The sequence below is a fragment of the Rana temporaria genome, chromosome 1 (genome assembly GCF_905171775.1).
Source record: "Rana temporaria chromosome 1, aRanTem1.1, whole genome shotgun sequence".
In the NCBI taxonomy this organism is placed as follows: Eukaryota; Metazoa; Chordata; class Amphibia; order Anura; family Ranidae; genus Rana; species Rana temporaria.
In genome coordinates, this window is record NC_053489.1 from 641,680,872 (window position 1) to 641,704,552 (window position 23,681).

General features: G+C 41.0%; 2 gene segments (V, D, J or C); both read right to left on the minus strand.

The window, feature by feature from the left end:
• Nucleotides 1–1,135: 1,135 nt before the first annotated feature.
• On the minus strand, nucleotides 1,136–1,689 carry LOC120943375. The segment is given in 2 exon segments: nucleotides 1,136–1,467; nucleotides 1,600–1,689. Coding segments are annotated over 2 exon segments (381 nt in total).
• A 20,580-nt stretch (nucleotides 1,690–22,269) lies between these two features.
• Nucleotides 22,270–23,279, minus strand: LOC120924493. The segment is given in 2 exon segments: nucleotides 22,270–23,024; nucleotides 23,168–23,279. Coding segments are annotated over 2 exon segments (375 nt in total).
• Nucleotides 23,280–23,681: the final 402 nt, after the last annotated feature.

Here is a 23,681-nt window from a genome sequence, read left to right on the forward strand (position 1 = left end):
GGTGGACGACCATGTCTTGGTAGGTTTTCAGTTGTGCCATACTCTTTGCATTTTTGGATGAGGGATTTAACACTGCTCTATGATGTTAAAAGCTTGGGATTTTTTTTTTATCACTTAACCCTTTTTTAAACTTCTCCACAACTTTATCTGGTGTGTATCTGGTGTGTTCCTTGACCATTATGATGCTGTTTGTTTACTTAGGTTCTCTAACAAGCTTCTGAGGGCTTCACAGAACAGCTGTAGTTTTACTGAGCTTAAATTACACGCAGGTGGACTCTATTTACGAATTAGGTGACTTCTAAAGACAATTGGTTCCACTAGATTTTAGTTGGGGGTATCAGAGTAAAAGGGGCTGAATACAAATGCATGCCTCACTTTTCAGATATTTATTTGTAAAAAATCTGGAAAACCGTTTATTATTTCCCTTCCACTTCCCAATTATGTACCACTTTGTGTTGGTCTATCACATAAAATCCCCAAAAAATACTTTGAAGTTTTTGGTTGTAACATGACAAAATTTATCAAACATGTTTTTTTGGTAAGAAATTAATAAAAAATAAATAAAAAAACACTAAAGTTAGCCTGATTTTTTTGTATAATATGAAAGATTATGTTACATCAAGTAAATAGATACCTAACATGTCACGGTTTAAAATTGCGCACACTTGTTGAATGGCCTCAAACTTCATAATTTAAAAGTCTTCGTAGGCAATGTTTTTTTTTTTTTTTTTACATGTTTAGAGTTACAGAGGAGGTCTAGTACTTGAATTATTGCTCTCGCTCTAACATTCGTGGCATATATAACCTGTGTCTATCTGGCTCTGATACTAGCCACTGACCTCACCACACGGTATGTATGTATGTATGTATATATAGATCTATCTATCTATCTATCTATCTATCTATCTATCTATCTATCTATCTATCTATCTATCTATCTATCTATCTATCTATCTATATCAGTTGGTTTGTCCTTGAGTTTTCATTTTAGAGTCTATGGCCAGATCTTGCTAACAGAAATACTTTAAATATGTGCATACGTATGGTACTAATACAATCATGTCTTGTCTATGTAGACCCAGATACACTACAGTAAGTATATAAAAGAGGAAGGAGGTTTTTGTACGGCTCTGTATCACTGTGTGAAAGGGAAGCTCTTGCCCTGCATACAGTAATACTCGGCTTCGTCTTCCAGTTGAGCTCCACTGATTGTAAGAGTAAAATAATCATACGGAGATCCGGATCTACTGCCACTGAACCTCTCCGGGACTCCAGACGAGCGTTTGGTTGCCCGATAGAAAAGACGTTTTGGAGGCTGATCGGCTTTCTTTTGGAACCAATATATTAGACTGTCACCATCTGAGTAAGTAACATCAGAACTTGATTTACAGTTTATCTGAGGATTCTCTCCTGGAGACACTGAGATATATTTTGGAGTCTGCGTCATCACAATCTCTCCATAGGAGGCTTGGGAGATAAAGAAGAAATGTAATTAGCTGCAATTAAAACATATAGACATTTTATGTGATGCTAATGTTAATAAAAAACGCAAGGATTTATAAAATAAAGAAAGGCAGTGAGAAGACATGTTTTCTGTACCTTTTGTATAAAGATAAAGGACACAGAGCAGACATGGCAGAGGGACCATCTTGATGTGTCAGGACTGTCACACACACAGATCATTGCTTTCCAGAATACAGAGTTTATATCATATGAAGTCTAAAGGGAAATAAGCTCAGAGTTCCTGTATGTAAAATAGCAAGTATGCAAATTGTACAGATTCCTCTCCTTTTACTAGAATTCTGCACAATGTATCTCCGATATTATAAAAAAGGGTGTTTTTTTTTTACTTTTTAATGAAAATTATGCATTCACTCTGAACAACAGTGATGTTGAAGTACACCCCAGTCTCCGGTGAACAAGCTTGATTACGTTCTTGTGCTACAATTTATTGTATAGCTGTAAAGCATAGGCGTCTCTAGACCCAGGTACCTGAGGCACACATCTTGGATCTCATGCCCAGTGCCCATGTCTAGGGATGAGCTTCAAGTTCGACTCAAACATTGTCTGTTTGCCGAACAGCGAACAATTTGGGGGGTTCGCAGCAAATTCGAAAAGCCGCAGAACACCCTGGAAAAGTCTATGGGAGAAATCTAAAGTGCTAATTTTAAAGGCTTATATGCAAGTTATTGTCATAAAAAGTGTTTGGGGACCCGGGTCCTGCCCCAGGGGACATGTATTAATGGAAAAAAGTTTTAAAAAAACGCCCGTTTTTTCCGGAGCAGTGATTTTAATAATGCTTAACGTGAAACAATAAAAGTGAAATATTCCTTTAAATTTTGTACCTAGGGGGTGTGTAAAGTATGCCTGTAAAGCAGCGCTTGTTTCCTGTGCTTATAACTGTCCCTGCACAAAGTGTCATTTCTGAAAGATAAAAAGTCAATTAAAATCACTGCTCCTGAAAAAACTGAAGTTTTTAAAACTTTTTTTTGCATTGATACATGTCCCCAGGGGCAGGACCCAGGTCCCCAAACACGTTTTAGGACAATAACTTGCATATTAGCCTTTGAAATTAGCACTTTAGATTTCAAACGTTCGAGTTCCATAGACTTTATAATCAGATATTTTTTTATTGAAGTTTCGACATACAAAACACATACTTACTTACGTTTTTTTAAAAAAAAACAATACAAAATATTACATGGTATATTGCCCCACAGGTTTCACATATCTTTAGGAACACATACATGTCCATACAACACCTCTGTATTCTTCAGCACTATATTGGGTGCATTATTTCTAGAAAACCTTAAGATACCCTTCATACATATTTTCTTTTCCCCCTTCCCCCCCCCCCTCTACCCCTCCTTCTAGCCTGTTCATTCTACGTCGGCCTAGTAGCCGCTTCAGCTCTGCCTCCAGAAATTCTACTTTGCATCAGCCGCGATGATGCCAAACCTGGGCAATTCAGCCAGGGGCCCCATATATTCTCGAACTTCCCCAAATTACCCCTGTGTTTATACGTAAGTTGTTCCCTAACAAGAGAATCATTTACCGATATTATCCACTCTGTGTGTGTGGGGGCCATTACAGACAGCCATTTCCTAGCAATAAGCTTCCTGGCCAAAAATAGGGTCTTTAAAATAGCAGTAGAGGTATCTGGCATGTACATTTCTTCATCTAACCAGCCCAGCAAACAACTTTTAGGATCCATAGGTAGTTGAAGGTTCCATATGCTATTAACAGTGTCCACCACCGCTCCCCAATAGCGCTGCAGTTTCGGACACCTCCAGAGCATATGAACAAGGGTCCCATTGTCCACAAGACAGCGGGGGCAAAATGGATCATCCCTTCTACGCCATTTATACAACTTTTCAGGTGTGTGATATGTACAATGAATAATAAAAAGCTGGGTTAGCTGCTGAGTTGATGACAATGTCACCTTGAGAACATTACCTAGTATTGTATTCCACTCAATATCAGCAATATATCCTATGTCGTCCCCCCAGCCAGCTCTACACTTCAAAGTCATCGCCGTAGAAACATGACCAAGAAGGGCGCTATACAAGGACGAAATTTGTACTTTCCTGGAGGGTGCCATAGTTAGCTTCATAAGCATTATCGGTCTGGTGAGCTCCCATGTGGATGTTGTAGCCTGCGCCAGAATAGCATATCGCAATTGTAAGTATTGAAAAAAAAAACGGATTGGGCAGATCAAATTCCGCACGTAGGGATTGGAAATCCCTGAGTACCCCTCCATCATATAGCTGTGAAATGTACTTTACTCCCCATCTCTCCCAATCAATGAAATTGTGTAATTTATTAAGTTCTGGGTAGTTACTATTCCTCCATATACGTGACTAGCTAGTATATCCCATATATTGCAAGTGTTTAGTTTTATTCCAAATCTTATCTATGAGTATAAATGTGGGTTACTGGTCCATAGCCCCCAGTTCCCCCGCCTCTATACATTCCACCAGGTTATCTCCGGTTACCTGGGCTCCCAACATATTTCTAGAAGGGTCCGAGGGTTCCGGGCATAACCATCCTGCCAAGTGTTGAAGCTGTGCCGCGACAAAATAAAAAAAATGGGTTCGGTACTGCTAAGCCTCCCAAGTCCTTCCTCTCCTGTAAAGTTTCTAATTTAATTCTTGGGACCTGTTTCCTCCATATTAGTGCTCGGTATATAGTATTGCATTTCTTAAACACTTGGGCGGGGATCCAGATAGGAGCATTATGGAGCACGTAGAGTAACTGAGGGTTCCAGATCATTTTGATCAGGTTACAGCGCCCGACAATGGACAGCGGCAACTTGATCCAGCTCATTGTTTTTTCCTAAAAAAATTTAAGAACGGGTTCCACATTCAGTTTAATATATTGATCTAATTTAGGGTGGACCATAATACCTAAATATTTAAATTTATCCACAACTTTAATCTGGTCAGCAATCTGCGGCAAAGGTCCCGAAAGCGGGTCCAGTGGAAGAAGGGTAGACTTGTCCCAATTAATTTAAAAACCGGAGAAGGTTCCAAAAGTATGAACCTATTCCATAAGATGGGTCAGGGATGCAGACGTGTCACCCAAAAACAGCAGCGCATCATCTGCATATAATGCCAATTTATCCTCTAGCTCTCCCCGCCTGAATCCCTGTATTTCTGGATTCCCCCTTATAGCCGCCGCCAAGGGCTCTATGGTCAGGGCGAAATACAGGGGGGACAGGGGGCAACCCTGCCTTGTTCCCCTATGTAAATCAAAGGAGGGTGAAAGGGTGTTATTTATTGTTTATTGTTTTTTAAGTGTATGGAGTAGCTCCGGTAGGAGCACTCCACAAAACTTTTTATACAGTTCGATTGGCAGTTCATCATTTCCCGGAGCTTTTGAATTTGGAAAGGTGGCCAGCGCAGTCTGGAATTCTTCAAGGGAGAAAGGTGCGTTAAGGCGCTCCCTATCCATCTCCTCAAGACAGGGGAGTGTGATGGAATCCAAAAAACTTACCAAGTCATCCATTGGATATATCACCTTAGAGGAGTATAAGTCTTGATAGAAGGAGTAAAACTCCTTCAGTATAGAGGGCGTGTCCGTAACCGTCAGTTGGATTGATGTCCTAATACTGTGTACCAATTGGGATGGCTGCTGGGACCTAGCTATCATAGCTAACATGTGGCCAGTTTTTTCCCACTCCTCAAAATATGTTTGGGAGGTGAAGAATCTCTTGTTATCAGCTTGTTGTAGATGAATAGTACGATAAAGCTTTTGTGCGTCCTTCCACTTCCCTTCGTATTCGGGCGTGGGGTCCTGCATATACAGTTCCTCTGCTTTTTCCTTTTCCTTTCAGCCTCGTAAGCCCACTGCCTATTCCTTGTTTTAATAAGACTGATTTCTTTTATACACATCCCCCTAATAAAGGCTTTTAGTGTGTCCCATACCACTCCGGGCGCAGCTGATAATTTATTATCATCCAAAAAATATTGGATCTGTGACCGCATGCTCCCCAAATCGGTAAATAACTGAAACCAAAAAGGGTTCAATTTCCAATGCATAGGGAGACATGTTTTATGCAGATCCAAAGAAAGCTGCACCGCGGAGTGGTCAGACAAGCCCCTGGCCAAGTACGTTACCGATGGGTCAAAAGAAAGCATTAAGTCATTACCCAGGGCAAAATCTATACGAGAGAGCATGGAATGAGTCAGGGAATGACAAGAAAACTGGGCGTGAAGGGGGTATTTACATCTCCACAGATCTACCAATCCCAGCTCGGTTACAAATCTAGCAAGTGAGGTATACTCCCTAGGGCCCTGTGGAGAAAACTTTTTATATATATCCAGAGAGGTATCCATTGCACTATTGAAGTCTCCAAGGACATATACAGGTAGCTGCAGATGTCTGGCCAGACATTGCAGTACTGTCAACGTGAAAGGTGTCGGTACATATATATTGGCAATAACACATAAACAAGATTCCCATTTCCCCATTACAAAAATAAACCTGCAAATTTCTCACCGCTCCAGGTGAGCCCCGTAGGCAATCAAGGGCTGTTGAACCACCAAGGTGCTGGCAATGCTGATGATAGCAAATAGAAGAACGAAAACTGGATAGCCGCACTCCAAAATCACTTAAAAATAAGTTGTCTTTATTTTTCAACCGTACACACAGTCACTGCAACCAACAAAAAACAGTATGGCCGACGCGTTTCGCACTTACATTTAGTGCTTAGTCATGGCTAAAGAAGGTTCACAGCTTAATAAAATATATATTAAAACCGTACAATCATGTGATAAAAATCCGCCTATGGTGGTACAGGGTCAATTAACCAATTAATCAATTAAACAATGAACTGAAAAGGACCAAAAAACCTCCCTCAAAATTAACCCTTTAAGATCAAAGAGTAAGTAAAGAAAATATAAAAAATATGTAAAATACGTAAAAAAAATGTATACATAAAAGATATACATAGTGACACCTGTGTGTGTCTAAGCACACCTTCATATTCACAATTTAACCCTCAGTTTGTACACTTTGCTCACTCAGGCATGGATTTTTTATGCGTAAGTGTTCATATGCAGTGCAGCAAACACTCTAATATGTGTTCAGGTAAGATACTGAACTGGTGCTTATGATTTGTACAATACCAAAGTGCGATGACCTATCTGGACATAATTATGTACTAAAGTAAATAAATAAAGTCTAGTTTGATAATGTCCATATAAAGCATGTGAATGAATGAATATCTGTGTTTATACAACATAGACTTGAGCTCTGATCGGGACATTGTTATCAGGAATGCGGATAAGGGGGGAGCGGTGGTCGTTTTGGACTCTTGTCTATACAAAACTGAAGCTATTCGGCAGTTAACAGATATATCCACTTATGCATGTCTTAAAAGTAATCCCACCGCTGAGTTTACACAAGACTTAATTTCTCTCTTAGACAGGGGGGTATCTGCAGGCATTTTTTCTGAGACCGATAGCAAACTTTTTGTTCCCGCACATCCCATAATGCCGGTCTTCCACCACCTGCCAAAGGTCCACAAGGGCCTTGTTCCCTTAACCGGCAGACCCATTGTGGCAGGCATCGGATCGCTCAATGAGCGACTCGGTGAGTGGGTGGACGGCCAACTACAGCCACTTGTGTCTGTTCTCCCGGGTTACCTAAGAGACACCAAACACTTGCTATACAAATTGAGGGGGATTCCCTGGAGGCAGCATTACAGGTGGATGAGTTATGATGTTTGTAGTCTCTATTCCAGTATCCCTCACCATCTGGGTCTGAAGGCAGTTTCTTCTTTTTTGAAGGAGTCAGGCAATTACTCTTTGGTCCTGCAGGAATTCATCATTTCAGCTTTAGAATATCTATTAACTCATAACTTTTTCATGTTCGACGGGGTCTGCTACCTCCAGAGATGCGGGGCCTCAATGGGGGCTAAGTTCTCACCATCCCTGGCCAATCTGTACATGGGGTGGTGGGAAAGGTCCCGCATCTTTGGGGGTACCAGCCCCCACCGTGCAGATACAGTTCTATACTGTCGTTACATCGACGATCTGCTTCTGGTCATTTGAGACGAGTTTGCAGATCTAGATGAATGGTTATATTATCTTAACGATAACGAGCTGAACCTCCGGTTCATGGGCAATTTACAGCCCAGTACCATTGAATTCCTGGATGTAAAGCTCACAGGTGCGAATGGTATTATTTCTACATGGCTATACAGAAAGAGCACAGCGGACAATGCTCTCTTACGAGCTGACTCGTCTCATCCTTCACACACCATCAACAGCATTCCCTATGGACAATTCCTCCGCCTTAAAAGGCTCTGCACCTCCTCCATCGATTTTGCCAGTGAGGCTCGGGAGATGGCTTATAGGTTTAAAGCTAGAGGCTATTCAGCCACAGTAATTAACAATGCTCTTCATAGAGTTAGTGCCATCCCCAGAGACTCACTGTTAGATAGCAAGAGGTCCAGAGATAAACACATCAACCCTGGTGTTAATGAACTGGCTCCCATTTTTTCCACTTCATACAGTATGGAGTTTCACAAAATAAAACAGATTATTAACAAATACTTGCCTGTTCCCATACCACTCCAGGCGCAGCTGATAATTTATTATCATCCAAAAAATATTGGATCTGTGACCGCATGCTCCCCAAATCGGTAAATAACTGAAACCAAAAAGGGTTCAATTTCCAATGCATAGGGAGACATGTTTTATGCAGATCCAAAGAAAGCTGCACCGGGGAGTGGTCAGACAAGCCCCTGGCCAAGTACGTTACCAATGGGTCAAAAGAAAGCATTAAGTCATTACCCAGGGCAAAATCTATACGAGAGAGCATGGAATGAGTCAGGGAATGACAAGAAAACTGGGCGTGAAGGGGGTATTTACATCTCCACAGATCTACCAATCCCAGCTCGGTTACAAATCTAGCAAGTGAGGTATACTCCCTAGGGCCCTGTGGAGAAAACTTTTTATATATATCCAGAGAGGTATCCATTGCACTATTGAAGTCTCCAAGGACATATACAGGTAGCTGCAGATGTCTGGCCAGACATTGCAGTACTGTCAACGTGAAAGGTGGCGGTACATATATATTGGCAATAACACATAAACAAGATTCCCATTTCCCCATTAAAAAAATAAACCTGCCCTCGGGATCTACAAGCGCATCTTGTTTAATGAATGCCTTATTTCTAGAGAACAATATACTAACCCCCCTAGAATATCTAGTATAGACCGAATGGTATTGCACGGGGGATTTAGTCATACTTAGCAATTGGGTAGTATCAACAGTAAGGTGAGATTCCTGCAAGCTATAATTGTGGGATTTTGTTGCAAAAAAAAAGTAAATAAAGCAGTCCTGGAATTGTGCAAACCCCTAACATTCCAGGATAAAATTGTATCTACCTGCTTACCCATAGAAGAAGATGGTTAATTGTACATGACATTCTAGGTCTTATCTGCATTATTCTATTCTGCATTAATTTATATCATTAAACATTCTATGAACCATGGTATATATATGCAACTAATAGCTTTTAGAAAATGGGGTAATTCCCTCTTACACCGCTTAGTGCCCCTAGTATACTCATACTCCTTTATCTCTATACACGTCTTCATATCTATACATATATATATCTATATATACACCTCCACATTATACCCATACATACATATCTATTTTCTGTCTCTTTCCCTGAGTGTGCTATTAACTTTTCCCTGTTTACTATTTTGTTTATCTATGTGCTCTATCATTATATTATGTGACATCTATATATGCTCCTGTTAAATCTATTGGCTTTGTTAATTTACCTTTTACCAGTATTTGTATCATTTGTGTATGTGCATATTTTCCTCTCAGTGTAGTCAAACCCTTCTGTTTTCCCACATGTACCCCCCTTAAATACTCCCCCTCCCTTCTACTTTCCCTCCCAGCTCCTCTTCCCTCCCCACACCCCCCTAGGTAATCCCTGTGGGCTTTTATTGTGACCAGTTCATCCATACTCTCCCACCCCATCCCTCCCCCCCCTACCCCCCCCCATACTACCCCCACTCTAAATCTCATTGTGATACACTCCATTCTCATTCTGTGTCCCCTGAGCTATGTGTGTCTCCCATTGTCCAATCCTTTTAAAGTGCTTGTTATTCCTTAGATTCCCCATATCTATTTCTTTAAGCTAAGTGTTCCGTCATTTTAGTACAAGCTGATCTTTTTTGTCCTCCAACCATGTCATTGCATCCTCTGCGGATTCAAAAAAGAAAGTCCCATCCGGTGCTACCACTCGCAAACGCGCTGGATATAGTAAAGCCTATATTAATTTGAACTTTTGCATTTTACGCTTGACTTCGATAAAGCTGGCCCTCCGCTTCTGCAGGAGAGGTGAAAAATCCGGATACAGTGAAACCTTCGATCCTTCCCACAGAATGTTCCCCATCTCTCTGCTTCTTCTAAGTAACATTACTTTGTCCTTAAAATTCAAAAATTTCATTAATACGTCCCCCTGATGGAGGAGGTTTAGCAAGGACTCTGTGCGCTCTTTCTATTGAGAACTGTGGTGAAAAAGATTCTCTTCCAAATAACTTTGAAAACCAACTTTCCAAGAACTCTGTTGGATTAGTCCCTTCACACTTTTCCGGTAGTCCCACCAGTCTCACATTGTCCCTACGGTTCCAGTTTCCATATCATCCAGCTTTTCCTCAAACTTGCTCATTTGTTCTTTCATTGTTTTAACCTCTTGTTTTACTGGATACAAGTCATCTTCTATTTCAGATATTCGTCCCTCTGCCTCAGTTATCTGTTCATTTGTTTTTTGAAGCTCTTGTCGCACGAGAACCAGCTCTTCTTTAACGCTCTTCATCTGATCGCACAGCTCCCCCAAAGTCTGTTTGCATACGTTGACCACCGAAAATACATCTTTTAATGTAGGGTCCCCTTCCACCGTGGGGACTACTACTAAATTGATCTCAGTCCCTTTATCAACTGTGGGTATATTCTTGTTAATAGCACTTTTACCAGGCCCTACCGGTGGTCCTTGACTTTTCCTATCAGTTGTTATTTTAGTCTGGATTAATAACCCTCCTTTGACTGGGGTATGGTCTGTTGTATGCACATATTTCTCTAATTTAGCTGCTGCACTAGCTGGCCCACTTTTATCTTTGTCCTTGTTCTTAGCAGAGCGTAATGATTGTGGGCCTGACTTGATTGTTTCTTCTTTTCTTTTTTTTTTCCCCTTGATAGTAGCAGGAGGTTACACAGGCGTGGGGAAGGAGCACTTACTGAACACTCAAGGTGTTTCAGTACAAATAGCAATATAATAGCATTAAAAATTTCAGCAGGAGGAAAAGAAGTGGGAAATAAATAAACCTTCCGGTAGTCAGCCTGGAAATTTAAGAATATTCCAGCATTTCCTAAGGAGGACTAAAAGTAGTGAAAACATTTTCCCTTCCCCCCCCCCCCTTCCAGCAGCCTGCCTGGTGATTTGAACTGATTTGAGAGTTATTTCGGCCACACGGAGCCCCGCTTTTCTCCCTCGCCTCTGCTCGGTGTCTCCATTGACACTGTGGGCACCCGGCCATGATAGCTTGTGGCTTCACGGCCAGGCGTGCGCAGCGCATGCGCGAGTCGCGCTGCGCTCTGCTCTCCCAGTGGACAGGCAATCTTCTGGGATCTATAATGTGTCCAAAAGATTGCAGAGAGGGAGGGGCAGCATAGGGGAGAGGAGGAGTCACCTAGGCGGCCCATAGACGGAAGTAGGAAGTGGAACAGGAAGTCCCTCTCTAAAGTAGGCACCCACACCCCCCTCCCAAAAAAAATGACATGCCAAATGTGGCAAGTAAGGGGGCAATGAGTGCTTAAATGGAAGTTCCACTTTTGGGTGGAACTATGCTTTAAGAGCACTGAACAAACAGAACCAATGTATTAAGGGAAACTGACAACTGAGCACCAAGGTAGTAAGGGGCATTAACCACTGATCATCATATTTACATCTGGTGAGTTTTATTATATGTATGTAGGTTTATGTGATATAATATGTGAATATTTTTCTAAATACAGTATTGATTATTTGTGTATTGATTTAGTACACTATGAGAGTTTGTATGTTATAATGCCAGTCCTGAGTACATTGGGAGATCAGGCAAGTTATGACCCCAGTGGATGAAGCAGAGAGTGTCAAGATCATCATATACAGCGCCTTGAAAAAGTATTCATAATCCTTGAAATTTTCCACATTTTGTCATGTTACAACCAAAAACATAAATGTATTTTTTTGGGATTTTATGTGATAGACCAACACAAAGTGGCACATAATTGTGAAGTGGAAGGAAAATGATAAATGGTATATGATAAATTCAGCCCCCCTGAGTCAATACTTTGTAGAACAGCCATTCACTGCAATTGCAGCTACAAGTCTTTTTGGGGATGTCTCTACCAGCTTTGCACATCTAGAGAGGGACATTTTTGCCCATTCTTCTTTGAAAAATAGCTCAAGCTCTGTCAGATTGGATGGAGTGCGTCTGTGATCAGCAATTTTCAAGTCTTGCCACAGATTCTGAATTGGATTCAGGTCTGGACCTTGACTGGGCCATTCTAATACATGAATATGCTTTGATCTAAACCACTAAACCATTCCATTGTAGCTCAGGCTGTATGTTGTCCTGCTGGAAGGTGAATCTCTACCCCAGTCTCAAGTCTTTTTCTTTTTCAGACTCTAACAGGTTTTCTTCTAAGATTGCCCTGTATTTGGCTCCAATTATCTTTCCATCAACTCTGACCAGCTTTCCTGTCACTGCTATAGAAGAGCATCCCCACAACATGATGCTGCCACCACCATGTTTCACAGTGGGGATGGTGTTTTCAAAGTGATGTGCAGTGTTAGTTTTCCGCCACACAAAGCGTTTTGCTTTTAGGCCAAAAAGTTCAATTTTGGTCTCATCTGACCAGAGCCCCTTCTTCCACATGTTTGCTGTGTCCTCCACATGGCTTTTCAAAAGCTGCAAACAGGACTTATGTCTTTCTTTCAACAATGGATTTCTTCTTGCCACTCTTCCATAAAGGGCAGATTTGTGGAGTGCATGACTAATGGTTGTCCTGTGGACAGATTCTCCCACCAGAGCTGTGGATCTTTGCAGCTCCTCCAGAGTTACCATGGGCCTCTTGGCTGCTTCTCTGTTGAATGCTCTCCTTGTCCGGCCTGTCAGTTTAGGTGGATGACCATGTCTTGGTAGGTTTGCAGTTGTGCCATACTCCTTCCATTTTCGCTTTATGGATTGAGCAGAGCTCCATGAGATGTTCAAAGCTTGGAATATTATTTTATAGCCTAGCCCTTCTTTAAACTTCTCCACAACTTTATCCCTGACCTGTCTGGTGTGTTCCTTGGCCTTCATGATGCTGTTTGTTCACTAAGGTTCTCTAACAGAACTGCTGTATTTATACTGAGATAAAATTTCACACGGATGGACTCTATTTACTATTTAGATGACTTCTGGGGGCAATTGGTTCCATCAGATATTAGTTAGGAGTATCAGAGTAAAGGGGGCTGAATACAAACGCATGCCATACATTTCAGATATGTATTTGTAAATAAAGTTGAAAAACATTTATCATTTTCCTTCCACTTCACAATTATGTGCCACTTTGTGTTGATCTATCACATAAAATCCCAATAAAATACATTTAAGTATTTGGTGGTAACAAGACAAAATAAAAAAAATGTCAAGGGGTATGAATACTTTTTCCAGTCACTGTATATTTGGAGAAAACCTGGTGGGACGTTGTGGATCATGCATATTTACCTTTTGGGAATGATCATGAGACTCAAGTAATATAACAAGTCTTCTTTAGTGAGTATGTTACTATAAGGATATGTTTCTACCCTTCTGATATATACTGCACTAGGGAGATGTTTTACTTTCAATTGGTTACATTTGTATTGAAACAGTCTCATTAAAAAAAAATAATAATAATATTGTTTGTCCTGAGATGTATGTGTGTCTGTAAGACTTTTGGCTGTGGCACAGCAAATAAGGCATATTATGTTACTAAAAAGACTGTGGGGTCGGGTTATCCTTAACTATTCCCCTTTAAGTCACTCAGAAAATAGATGTGATATGCAGGATACAGATTATTTAAAATAATAATAATAATAATAATAAAACAATTAAGAAGATGGAATAATGTTGAAGAACTGTTTTATTGGCTCAGGTCATAAAAGGTCCTGGAATATGTATTACTTCTCTAGAGCTGAACATGTGTTTATTCAGAACCTCCTAACTTATTCATTTTGAAAAATTAATCTTTACCTATGAGGACCTATTCTTAATATTTACAGCACAGCAGTATATAGTGGACAACATTAAAGATTGTTATTTTTCTTTAGCAAAGATCGATTCCCTTTAAAATGCAACATATGTAAATATATATATATATATATATATATATATATATATATATATATATATATATATTTTTTTTTTTTTTTTTTTTTTTTACAGGAGTAGTAAAAATAGAGATATAGAAAAAGTACCATATTTTTCGCTCCATAAGACGCACCTAGGTTTTAGAGGGGGAAAACAAGAAAAAAAACATATTCTGAAACCAAATGGTGTACCAAAAAATGTGCCAGTGCCCATGAAATGCAGCCTGACTTGTGCCCATTAACCACTTCCCGACCGCTGCATGTATATGTACGTCCACAGAATGGCACGTACAGGCAAATGGGTCCTTGCCTTCTAGCGGGTGGGGGGTCCGATCGGGACCCCCCCGCTACATGCAGCGGTCGGATTCCCGCGGGGAGAGATCCGGGACAACGGCGCGGCTATTCGTTTATAGCCGCTCCGTCGCGATCGCTCCCCGGAGCTGAAGAACGGGGAGAGCCGTATGTATACACGGCTTTCCCGTGCTTCACTATGGCACTGCATCGATCGAGTGATCCCTTATATAGGGAGACTCGATCGATGACGTCAGTCCTACAGCCACACCCCCCTACAGTTGTAAACACACACTAAGTGAACACTAACTCCTACAGCGCCCCCTGTGGTTAACTCCCAAACTGCAACTGTCATTTTCACAATAAACAATGCAATTTAAATGCATTTTTTGCTGTGAAAATGACAATGGTCCCAAAAATGTGTCAAAATTGTCCGAAGTGTCCGCCATAATGTCACAGTCACGAAAAAAACTCGCTGATCGCCGCCATTAGTAGTAAAAAAAAATTTTTTTTATAAAAATGCAATAAACTATCCCCTATTTTGTAAACGCTATAAATTTTGCGCAAACCAATCGATAAACGCCTATTGCGATTTTTTTTACCAAAAGTAGGTAGAAGAATACGTATCGGCCTAAACTGAGGAAAAAAAAATTTGTATATATGTTTTTGGGGGATATTTATTATAGCAAAAAGTAAAAAATATTGATTTTTTTTCAAAATTGTCGCTATATTTTTGTTTATAGCGCAAAAAATAAAAACTGCACAGGTGATCAAATACCACCAAAAGAAATCTCTATTTGTGGGGAAAAAAGGACGCCAATTTTGTTTGGGAGCCACGTCACACAACCGTGCAATTGTCTGTTAAAGCGACGCAGTGCCGAATCGCAAAACCTGGCCTGGGCATTTAGCTGCCTAAAGGTCCGGGGCTTAAGTGGTTAAATGCAGCCTGACTTACAGCCTTACCTGTGTCCATTAAATGCAGCCTGTTCTGTGCCTGGTGACTGGCGAGGAAATATGGTGGTAAATATCACATGTTTTTTTACTCTCTGGTCTGTGAATTGGACTTTATTTATTGAGTCATATGTTATCGCATGCGCTAAACGTTAGTGAATAGACCCCAATGTTTCATTGTCACTTAATTGTTTGGGTGCCCATGTGATTGCCACGTCCAGCCTTATAGATTTTTCTTCCGGCTTTGACAGCTAAAAGGCAATATGTAAAGGTATGTACAGTATGTGTACATAAATAGATATATCAATAGATAGATGAGGTCCTCTGCCAGCCTAATTCCTTAACCTCCCTGGCGGTATGATTCTTTCAGAAAAAACATACTGAAAGCGGTACCATTATTTGCAAGGAAATTTGGCGTTTTATACTGTAGGCCTGTAATTTTTAGGAATAACTCACTTAAATCTGACCAAACAAGAGTCTAGTAGGCATCCCGGGTATGACATTTTTTTAAAAACAAAATGATAAATTATAATATAATAAATAATTATAAATAATTATAACAACTAATAATATAATTCTAATAAAAATTATTCAATAATGTAATCAACTCAAAATCACTGAAATTTGCTCAGTTGCAGAATTGTCGCTGTCATTATTTATTTATTTTATGACGAATTTCCCCACAAATCGCTATCGCACAATTCTGCAAGTGATTATAATTTATGATCGCTGTTTTCTAGCTGCTCTAAAACCACTTTTGACATAAAGGGACACTTTTGGTTGCTATGGACAATCTACAGTTTCCAGGCAGAAAGAACAGTTTTTATTATATAAAAGTACATGCAGGACACTGGGCAGACCACTAGGGACAAGGGGGGTGTGTATTTTTTACATACAGTACTGTAATCTATAAGATTACAGTATACTGTATGTAAGGTGTTTGTTTACGTTTTTGAATTTGGCGCCGAACGGCGATGCGCATGCGCAGTATAGCGCCGACACGCCGTTCGGCTCCTTTCGCCAACCGTGACGCTGCTTACGCGACGGGGGGGAGCTCGTTTTTGGTCAAAATGTCAATCACAGACATGTTAGGAACGCCCACTCCCGCGGGACTCGCAACGGGTGACTATGCTGTACAAAGGTATGTACAGCATCAAAAAAAAAATAATAGCCTTAATCGTATTGTAATGTGGGGGGCCAGTGTAATAAAAAAAAGTAGTTTTTAGGGTGAACCTCCCCTTTAAGTCTATCAAGTCAAACCTATATGTGTGATTATATGTCAGTATTACATTGTATATCCCTGTATGTCGTGGTCGTTTAGGTGCTTATCTAATAGTTTCTTGAAACTATTGATGCCCCCCGCCGAGACCACCGCCTCTTACAGTAAAGAACCCTCTATGTAGTTTAAGGTTAAAGGGGTTGTAAAGGTTTGTTTTTTATTTTCTAAATAGGTTACTTTAAGCTAGTGCATTGTTGGTTCACTTCCCTTTTCCTTCAGTTTCCCTTCTAAATGTTTTTTTCTTTGTCTGAATTTTTCACTTCCTGTTCCTCCTCAGTAACGTGTTCAGTAAGCTGTTCTAAATGACTTTCCACCGCTCAGATGATGGTGGAAAGCTTACTGAGGAGAAACAGGAAGTGAGAAATTCAAACAAAGAAAAAAACATTTAGAAGGGAAATCGAAAGAAAAGGAAAGTGGACCAACAATGCACTAGCTTAAAGGAACCAATTTAGAAAATAAAAGAAGAACCTTTACAACCCCTTTAACTCTCTTTTCTTCTAATTTTAATGAGTGACCTAGTGTCTTACTAAACTCCCTTACACGAAAAACTTCTATCCCTATAGTGGGGTCACCAGTACGGTATTTGTAAATTGAAATCATATCCCCTCTCAAGCGCCTCTTCCAGGCCCTTTATTCATTTTGTTGCCCTTCTTTGTACTCGCTCCATTTCCAGTACATCCTTCCTGAGGACTGGTGCCCAGAAGTGGACAGCATACTCTAGGTGCGGTCGGACCAGAGTCTTGTAGATGGGAATATTATCGTTTTATCTCTGGAATAAATCCCCTTTTTAATGCATGCCAATATTCTGTTTGCTTTGTTAGCAGTAGCTTGGCATTGCATGCCATTTCTGAGCCTATCATCTACTAGGACCCCCAGGTCCTTCTCCATCCTAGATTCCCCCAGAGGTTCTCCACCCAGTGTATAGATTGCAATCATATTTTGCCACCCAAATGCATTATTGCATTGCATAATATGCAAGTATGTGAGTGCTGCTGAGCCATGTAAAATGATCAGTAATTTTTCACCCTGGCTGATTGTTTCAGGTTGAGTAAATCTGATCAAAATTGAGTCTGCATCTATCAGAAGGAAAGTTATGTCTATTCGCTGTCTTTTCAGAATTGGTCCTTTTGATTAAAACACACATCAATTGGATACGGAAAAAAATTGAAGCGTGTATGACCACCATTAGTAAAATGCCTGTGACAATGTTAATGCAAATTCGGTCATTCATATACCCAGTGACGATCCTCACCTCCCTGGGGCCCTAAGCAAAATGACATGTCACATTAAAGATGAGAAGCGGGCGCTGCCAACAGTGACATGTCACATTAAAGATTAAAGTTGAGAAGCAGGGGGAGGGGGTGTTCTGCTGTCAGAAATGACATCTTATATTATAGTGAGAAGCGGGGGATGCTGACTTCTTACCTCTTCTCCCATGCAGCCAGCGAGTTGAGAAGTGGGATGAGGGGCCGAAAATGACTTCTCACCATGCAAGGCGTCTAGTAATTTGGGGGGGGGGGGCCTCTGCAGCTTTGTGGGGCCCTAAGCAGCTTGCATAGTGAGCCTATAGGGCGGATCGGCCCTGCATATACCTGTCACTGGTCCATGCATGCAGCAATACATCTAGTATATATTTATCATGATAAGAATGGGAGCAAAAAGAGGAAGGAGGTTTTTGTACGGCTCTGTATCACTGTGTGAGAGGGTAATCCCAACTATGCTGACAGTAATAAGTGGCCTCATCTTCTTCTTTTACCCCGGTGATTGTGAGAGTGAAATCAGACCCAGATCCAGATCCGCTGATCCGATCGGGGATCCCGGCCTCGCGAGTTCTGGCCCAGGTGATAATCAGTGTTGGAGGTTGTCCTGGTCTCTGCTGGTACCAGTGTAAGTAATCCTTCCCATCTGCACTGTATAAGAGGCTTTGGCTAGATGTACATGACATGGTGACTGAGTCTCCCGGTGACTTAGAAATAGAATTCGGAGTCTGAGTCATCACTATGTCTCCTCTGGAAGCTGTAAAACAGATAAGAATAGTAAGAACCACAAATTTTTTTTTTACTTTTGTAATTATGTAAAAGTAAATAAAATGATGTAGTGCTGTAAAAACATTATAAATTACTATTAGAAATAAAAGAAACATAATAGAATCCAGCACCTTGTATGTAAAGATAGAAGACACAGAGCAGACATGTCGGAGGAAGCATCTTGGTGTGTCTGGACTGTCACAGTCACTGATCATTAATGGTGAAGACCAGCGGGTTATATCATATGGGGGAAAACCTCAGAGTATCACTATGTAAAGCGGGAAGAATGCAAATTCACAGATAGCAAGCTCCTTACATTATTGGCTTTTTTTAACTTTTCATATACAGTACATTACCCAATCTTTTGTTCAATATAATCAGGGGAATTCATAAAGAGTGTCATAGACACTCCTTAATATTTCATTGCACCTCCACATAATTAATGGAAAGTTAATTTATCTTTTGGAAACAGGTAGATGATTCTAGAGCTACCACCACCTTTAGAGGTGCACTGTGTCCCTCAGGGCTGGACTGGGACAACAATGTGGCCCTGGACTTCATCCAGACCGGCCCAGGGCACAGCACATTAGGGTACAGTGCACATCAGGGCACGGTACAGAGTTCAGGGCACAGCACATCAGTGTACAGGGCACAGCATATCAGGGCATGGGGCACATCAGGGCACAACACATACAGGGTCCATCACAGCACATCAGGGCAAACCACATTGAGGCACACCACATTGAAGCACAGCACATCGGGGCACGGGGCACATCAGGGCACGGGGCACATCAGGGCACGGGGCACATCAGGGCACGGGGCACATCAGGGCACATGACACACCAGGACATCGGGCACATCAGGGTACATGGCACATTAGGGCACAAGGCACATCAGGGCACAGGGGCACATCAGGGCATGGGGCACATAGCACATCAGGGAACATAGCACATCAGGGCACAGGGCACATTAGGACACGGTGCACAGGGCACATCAGGACAAGGGGCGCATAGCACATCAGGGCACATAGCACATTAGGGCACAGGGCACATTATGGTGCACATCGTTTACTAGCCAGCATGCAGAGTAGCGCAGGAAGCGTGTGTAATATGTTCTCTCTCCTGTCACGGCACTCACTCGGCTGCCCGGTGGCCCCTCCTCTCTTCTCGTCCATCCCAGATGATGTCACAAGATGTTCCCACAGATAGAGCTTTATTTTGGTGGTATTTTATCACCCCTGTGTTTTTTTTATTTTTTGCGGTATAAACAAAAGAAGAGCGACAATTTTGAAAAACAAACACTATTTTTTACATTGTTGCTCTAAAAAAAAATTATAGCAACATTTTTTAATAAAAAAAAAATCATCAGTTTAGGTCAATATGTATTCTTCTATATATTTATGGTAAAAAGAAAAAAATTGCAATAAGCGTATATTGAGTGGTTTGCGCAAAAGTTACAGTGTCTACAAAATAGGAGATAGATTTATGGCATTTTAATTATTATTCTTTTTTTTTCCTAGTAATGGCGGCAAGCAGTGTTTTTTATCAGGACTACGATATTGCGGCGGACGGATCGGACATTTTTGACAGTTTTTTGGGACCAGTGACATTTATACAGTGATCTGTGCTAAAAATAGCTACTGATTACTGTATAAATGTCACTGTTAGGGACGGAGTTAACACTAGGGGGTGATCAAGGGGTTAACTATATGTTCCCTAGGTGTGTTCTAGCTGTGAGGGGATTGGACTGACTGGGGGAGGAGACACAGATCATTGTTCCTACTTAGTAGGAACAGACGATCTGTTTCTCCTCCCCTGACAGGACAGGGATTTGTGTGTTTGCTTTCGTCCCCACAATCGCGGTTGGCCGACGGGGATTTTTTTCTCACTATTCAAGGTTTGTTTGATTGCAGCAGTTTTTGATTTTATATGTTTGAGGCCAAGAGCACCTTTTTGTATAATTATGCCTTTACTCCAGGTTCACATTGAGGGCGGGTTAGAAATCGTGCGAGTTCAGCTGAATTCAAACCAGCAATGCAGTCCGACTTCGGGGGCAACTTGACAGACACCTTTGCGGGTTCCTGCACAGATGTCTATTCAAATCGGCCCCCGAAATGGCCAAAAGTAGTACAGGAACTGCTTTTGGGAATCGGTGCAGTGGGGAAAAGTCGGCGGCGCACCGATTCGGACGGTACCATTGTCGGCTATTGACATGCCAAATCGCATGTCAAAACGTCTCGACATGAACATGGGCTTAATCTGTTAGAGATTGCGCTTTAACACTTTTTTTGTTGTAGCAACACACAAATACATTCCATACCAGGAGGAGTTGGAGAATCAGTACTGCTGCTGAAACAAATCAGACATTGCTGTATAAGGCCCCTTTCACACTGGGTGCCGGAGGTGCGGTGGAGGTATAGCGGCGTGTTTTTTTTAGCGCAGCTATACCGTCGTATTTACAGCAATATTCGGCCGCTATCGGTACGGTTTTAAACCCCTGCTAGTGGCCGAAAAAGGGTTAATAATTCCGGCAGAGGCGCATTGCCGGCGGTATTAGCGCGGTGTCCCATTGTTTTCAATGGGAAGGAGCGGTGTAGGAGCGGTAAACACACCACTGCAAAGATACACCTGCTAGCGCACCGCTTCAGTGTGAAAGCCTTTGGACCTTCACACTGAAGACTGCAGGGCAGGATTTTTTCAGGCGTTATAGCAGCGCTATTTTTAGCGCTAAACCGCCTGAATAACTTGTCAGTGTGAAAGGGGCCTAAGTGCACTGGTAACTGGTTTACCTGATAGAAAACGTATACTGATACTGAGAACCATTTATTTTAAAATAAAACCTTCATACTCTGATATATACTATAGTATAGTAGTATATACAACTTCTTATGGTAGCTATACACTCTCCAATTACTGATACATTTCTTTTTTTTTTTCTATTTTTTATCAATTTCGTCCAATAAGATTAATTGATCTATAGTTGTTAACCCATTCAATCGATATGCCACATGGGGAAGTTGTTTCCAATCAGTAGTTAAGATAAGATCGCATCTCTATTTCAGCCATGAAATATCATAATCTGATCAATTTCATATGATCGTATTCGTGGTCAAAGTTACATAGTAGGTGAGGTTGAAAAAAGACACAAGTCCATCAAGTCCAACCTATGTGTGTGATTATATGTCAGTATTACATTGTATATCCCTGTATGTTGTGGTCATTCAGGTGCTTGTCTAATAGTTCTTTGAAACTACCGATGCCCCCCGCTGAGACCACCGCCTGTAAAAGGGAATTCCACATCCATGCTGCTCTTACAGTAAAGAACCCTCTATGTAGTTTAAGGTTAAACCTCTTTTCTTCTAATTTTAATGAGTGACCACGTGTCTTATTAAACTCCCTTCCGCGAAAAAGTTTCATCCCTATTGTGGGGTCACCGGTATGATATTTGTAAATTGAAATCATATCCACTCTCAAGCATTTCTTCTCCAGAGAGTATAAGTTAAGTTCTCGCAACCTTTCCTCATAACTAATATCCTCCAGACCCTTTATTAACTTTGTTGCCCTTTCCAGTACATCCTTCTTGAGGACTGGTGCCCAGAACTGGACAGCATACCCCAGGTGCGGCTGGACCTAAGTCCTGTAGATCAGGAGAATTATCGCTTTATCTCTGGAGTTGATTCCCTTTTTAATGCCAATATTCTGTTTTCTTTGTTAGCAGTAGCTTGGCATTGCATGCAATTTCTGAGCCTGTCATCTACTCGGACCCCCAGATCCTTCTCCATCCTAGATTCCCCCAGAGGTTCTCCACCCAGTGTAAAGATTGCATTCATATTTTTCCACCCAAATGCATTATTGCATTGCATATTATGCAAGTATGTGAGTGCTGCTGAGCCATGTAAAATGATCAGTAATTTTTCACCCTGCCTGATTGTTTCAGGTTGAGTAAATCTGATCAAAATTGAGTCTGCATCGATCAGAAGGAAGTTATGTCTATTCGCTCTCTTTTCAGATTTGGTCCTTTTGATTAAAACACACATCAATCGGATATAAAAAATTGAAGCGGGTATGACCACCATTAGTAAAATGCTTACTCCTGTGATAATGTTAATGCAAATTCGGTCATTCATATACCTGTCACTGGAAAAAGACATGAAGAGTCCATGCATGCAGCAATACATCTAGTATATATTTATCATGATAAGAAGGGGAGCAAAAAGAGGAAGGAGGTTTTTGTACGGCTCTGTATCACTGTGTGAGAGGGTAATCCCAACGCTGCTGACAGTAATAAGTGGCTTCATCTTCTTCTTTTACCCCGGTGATTGTGAGAGTGAAATCAGACCCAGATCCAGATCCGCTGATCCGATCGGGAATCCCGGCCTCGCGAGTTTTGGCCCAGGTGATAATCAGTGTTGGAGGTTGTCCTGGTCTCTGCTGGTACCAGTGTAAGTAATCCTTCCCATCTGCACTGTATAAGAGGCTTCGACTAGATGTACATGACATGGTGACTGAGTCTCCCGGTGACTTAGAAATAGAATTCGGAGTCTGGGTCATCACTATGTCTCCTCTGGAAGCTGTAAAACAGATAAGAATAGTAAGAACCACACATTTCTTTTTTTACTTTTGTAATTATGTAAAAGTAAATAAAATGATGTAGTGCTGTAAAAACATTGTAAATTACTATTAGAAATAAAAGAAACATAATAGAATCCAGCACCTTGTATGTAAAGATAGAAGACACAGAGCAGACATGTCGGAGGAAGCATCTTGGTGTGTCTGGACTGTCACAGTCACTGATCATTAATGGTGAAGACCAGCGGGTTATATCATATGGGGGAAAACCTCAGAGTATCACTATGCAAAGCGGGAAGAATGCAAATTCACAGATAGCAAGCTCCTTACATTATTGGCTTTTTTTAACTTTTCCTTGTCAAGAATATCTTTATTAAATGCAAGAATAAATTGTACATGAAGCATACATTCGTTACAGTAATCAGGTGGTTATTATAACATAAGATTGACTAACAGTATCATCTTTCTTAAACAACAATAAACAGGAATATTTTAGCCATGTTCTGTGTACTATCGCAGGAAGAGTTTAAGTAGTTAACATCGCCAAATATGTAATCCTTACAACTTGTCCTAGTGGCTAGTGGATAATATATCAAAGATAATACGTCCTTATTTAATGTAACCTTACTACCTATCAACTTTAAATTTCTAAAATGTGC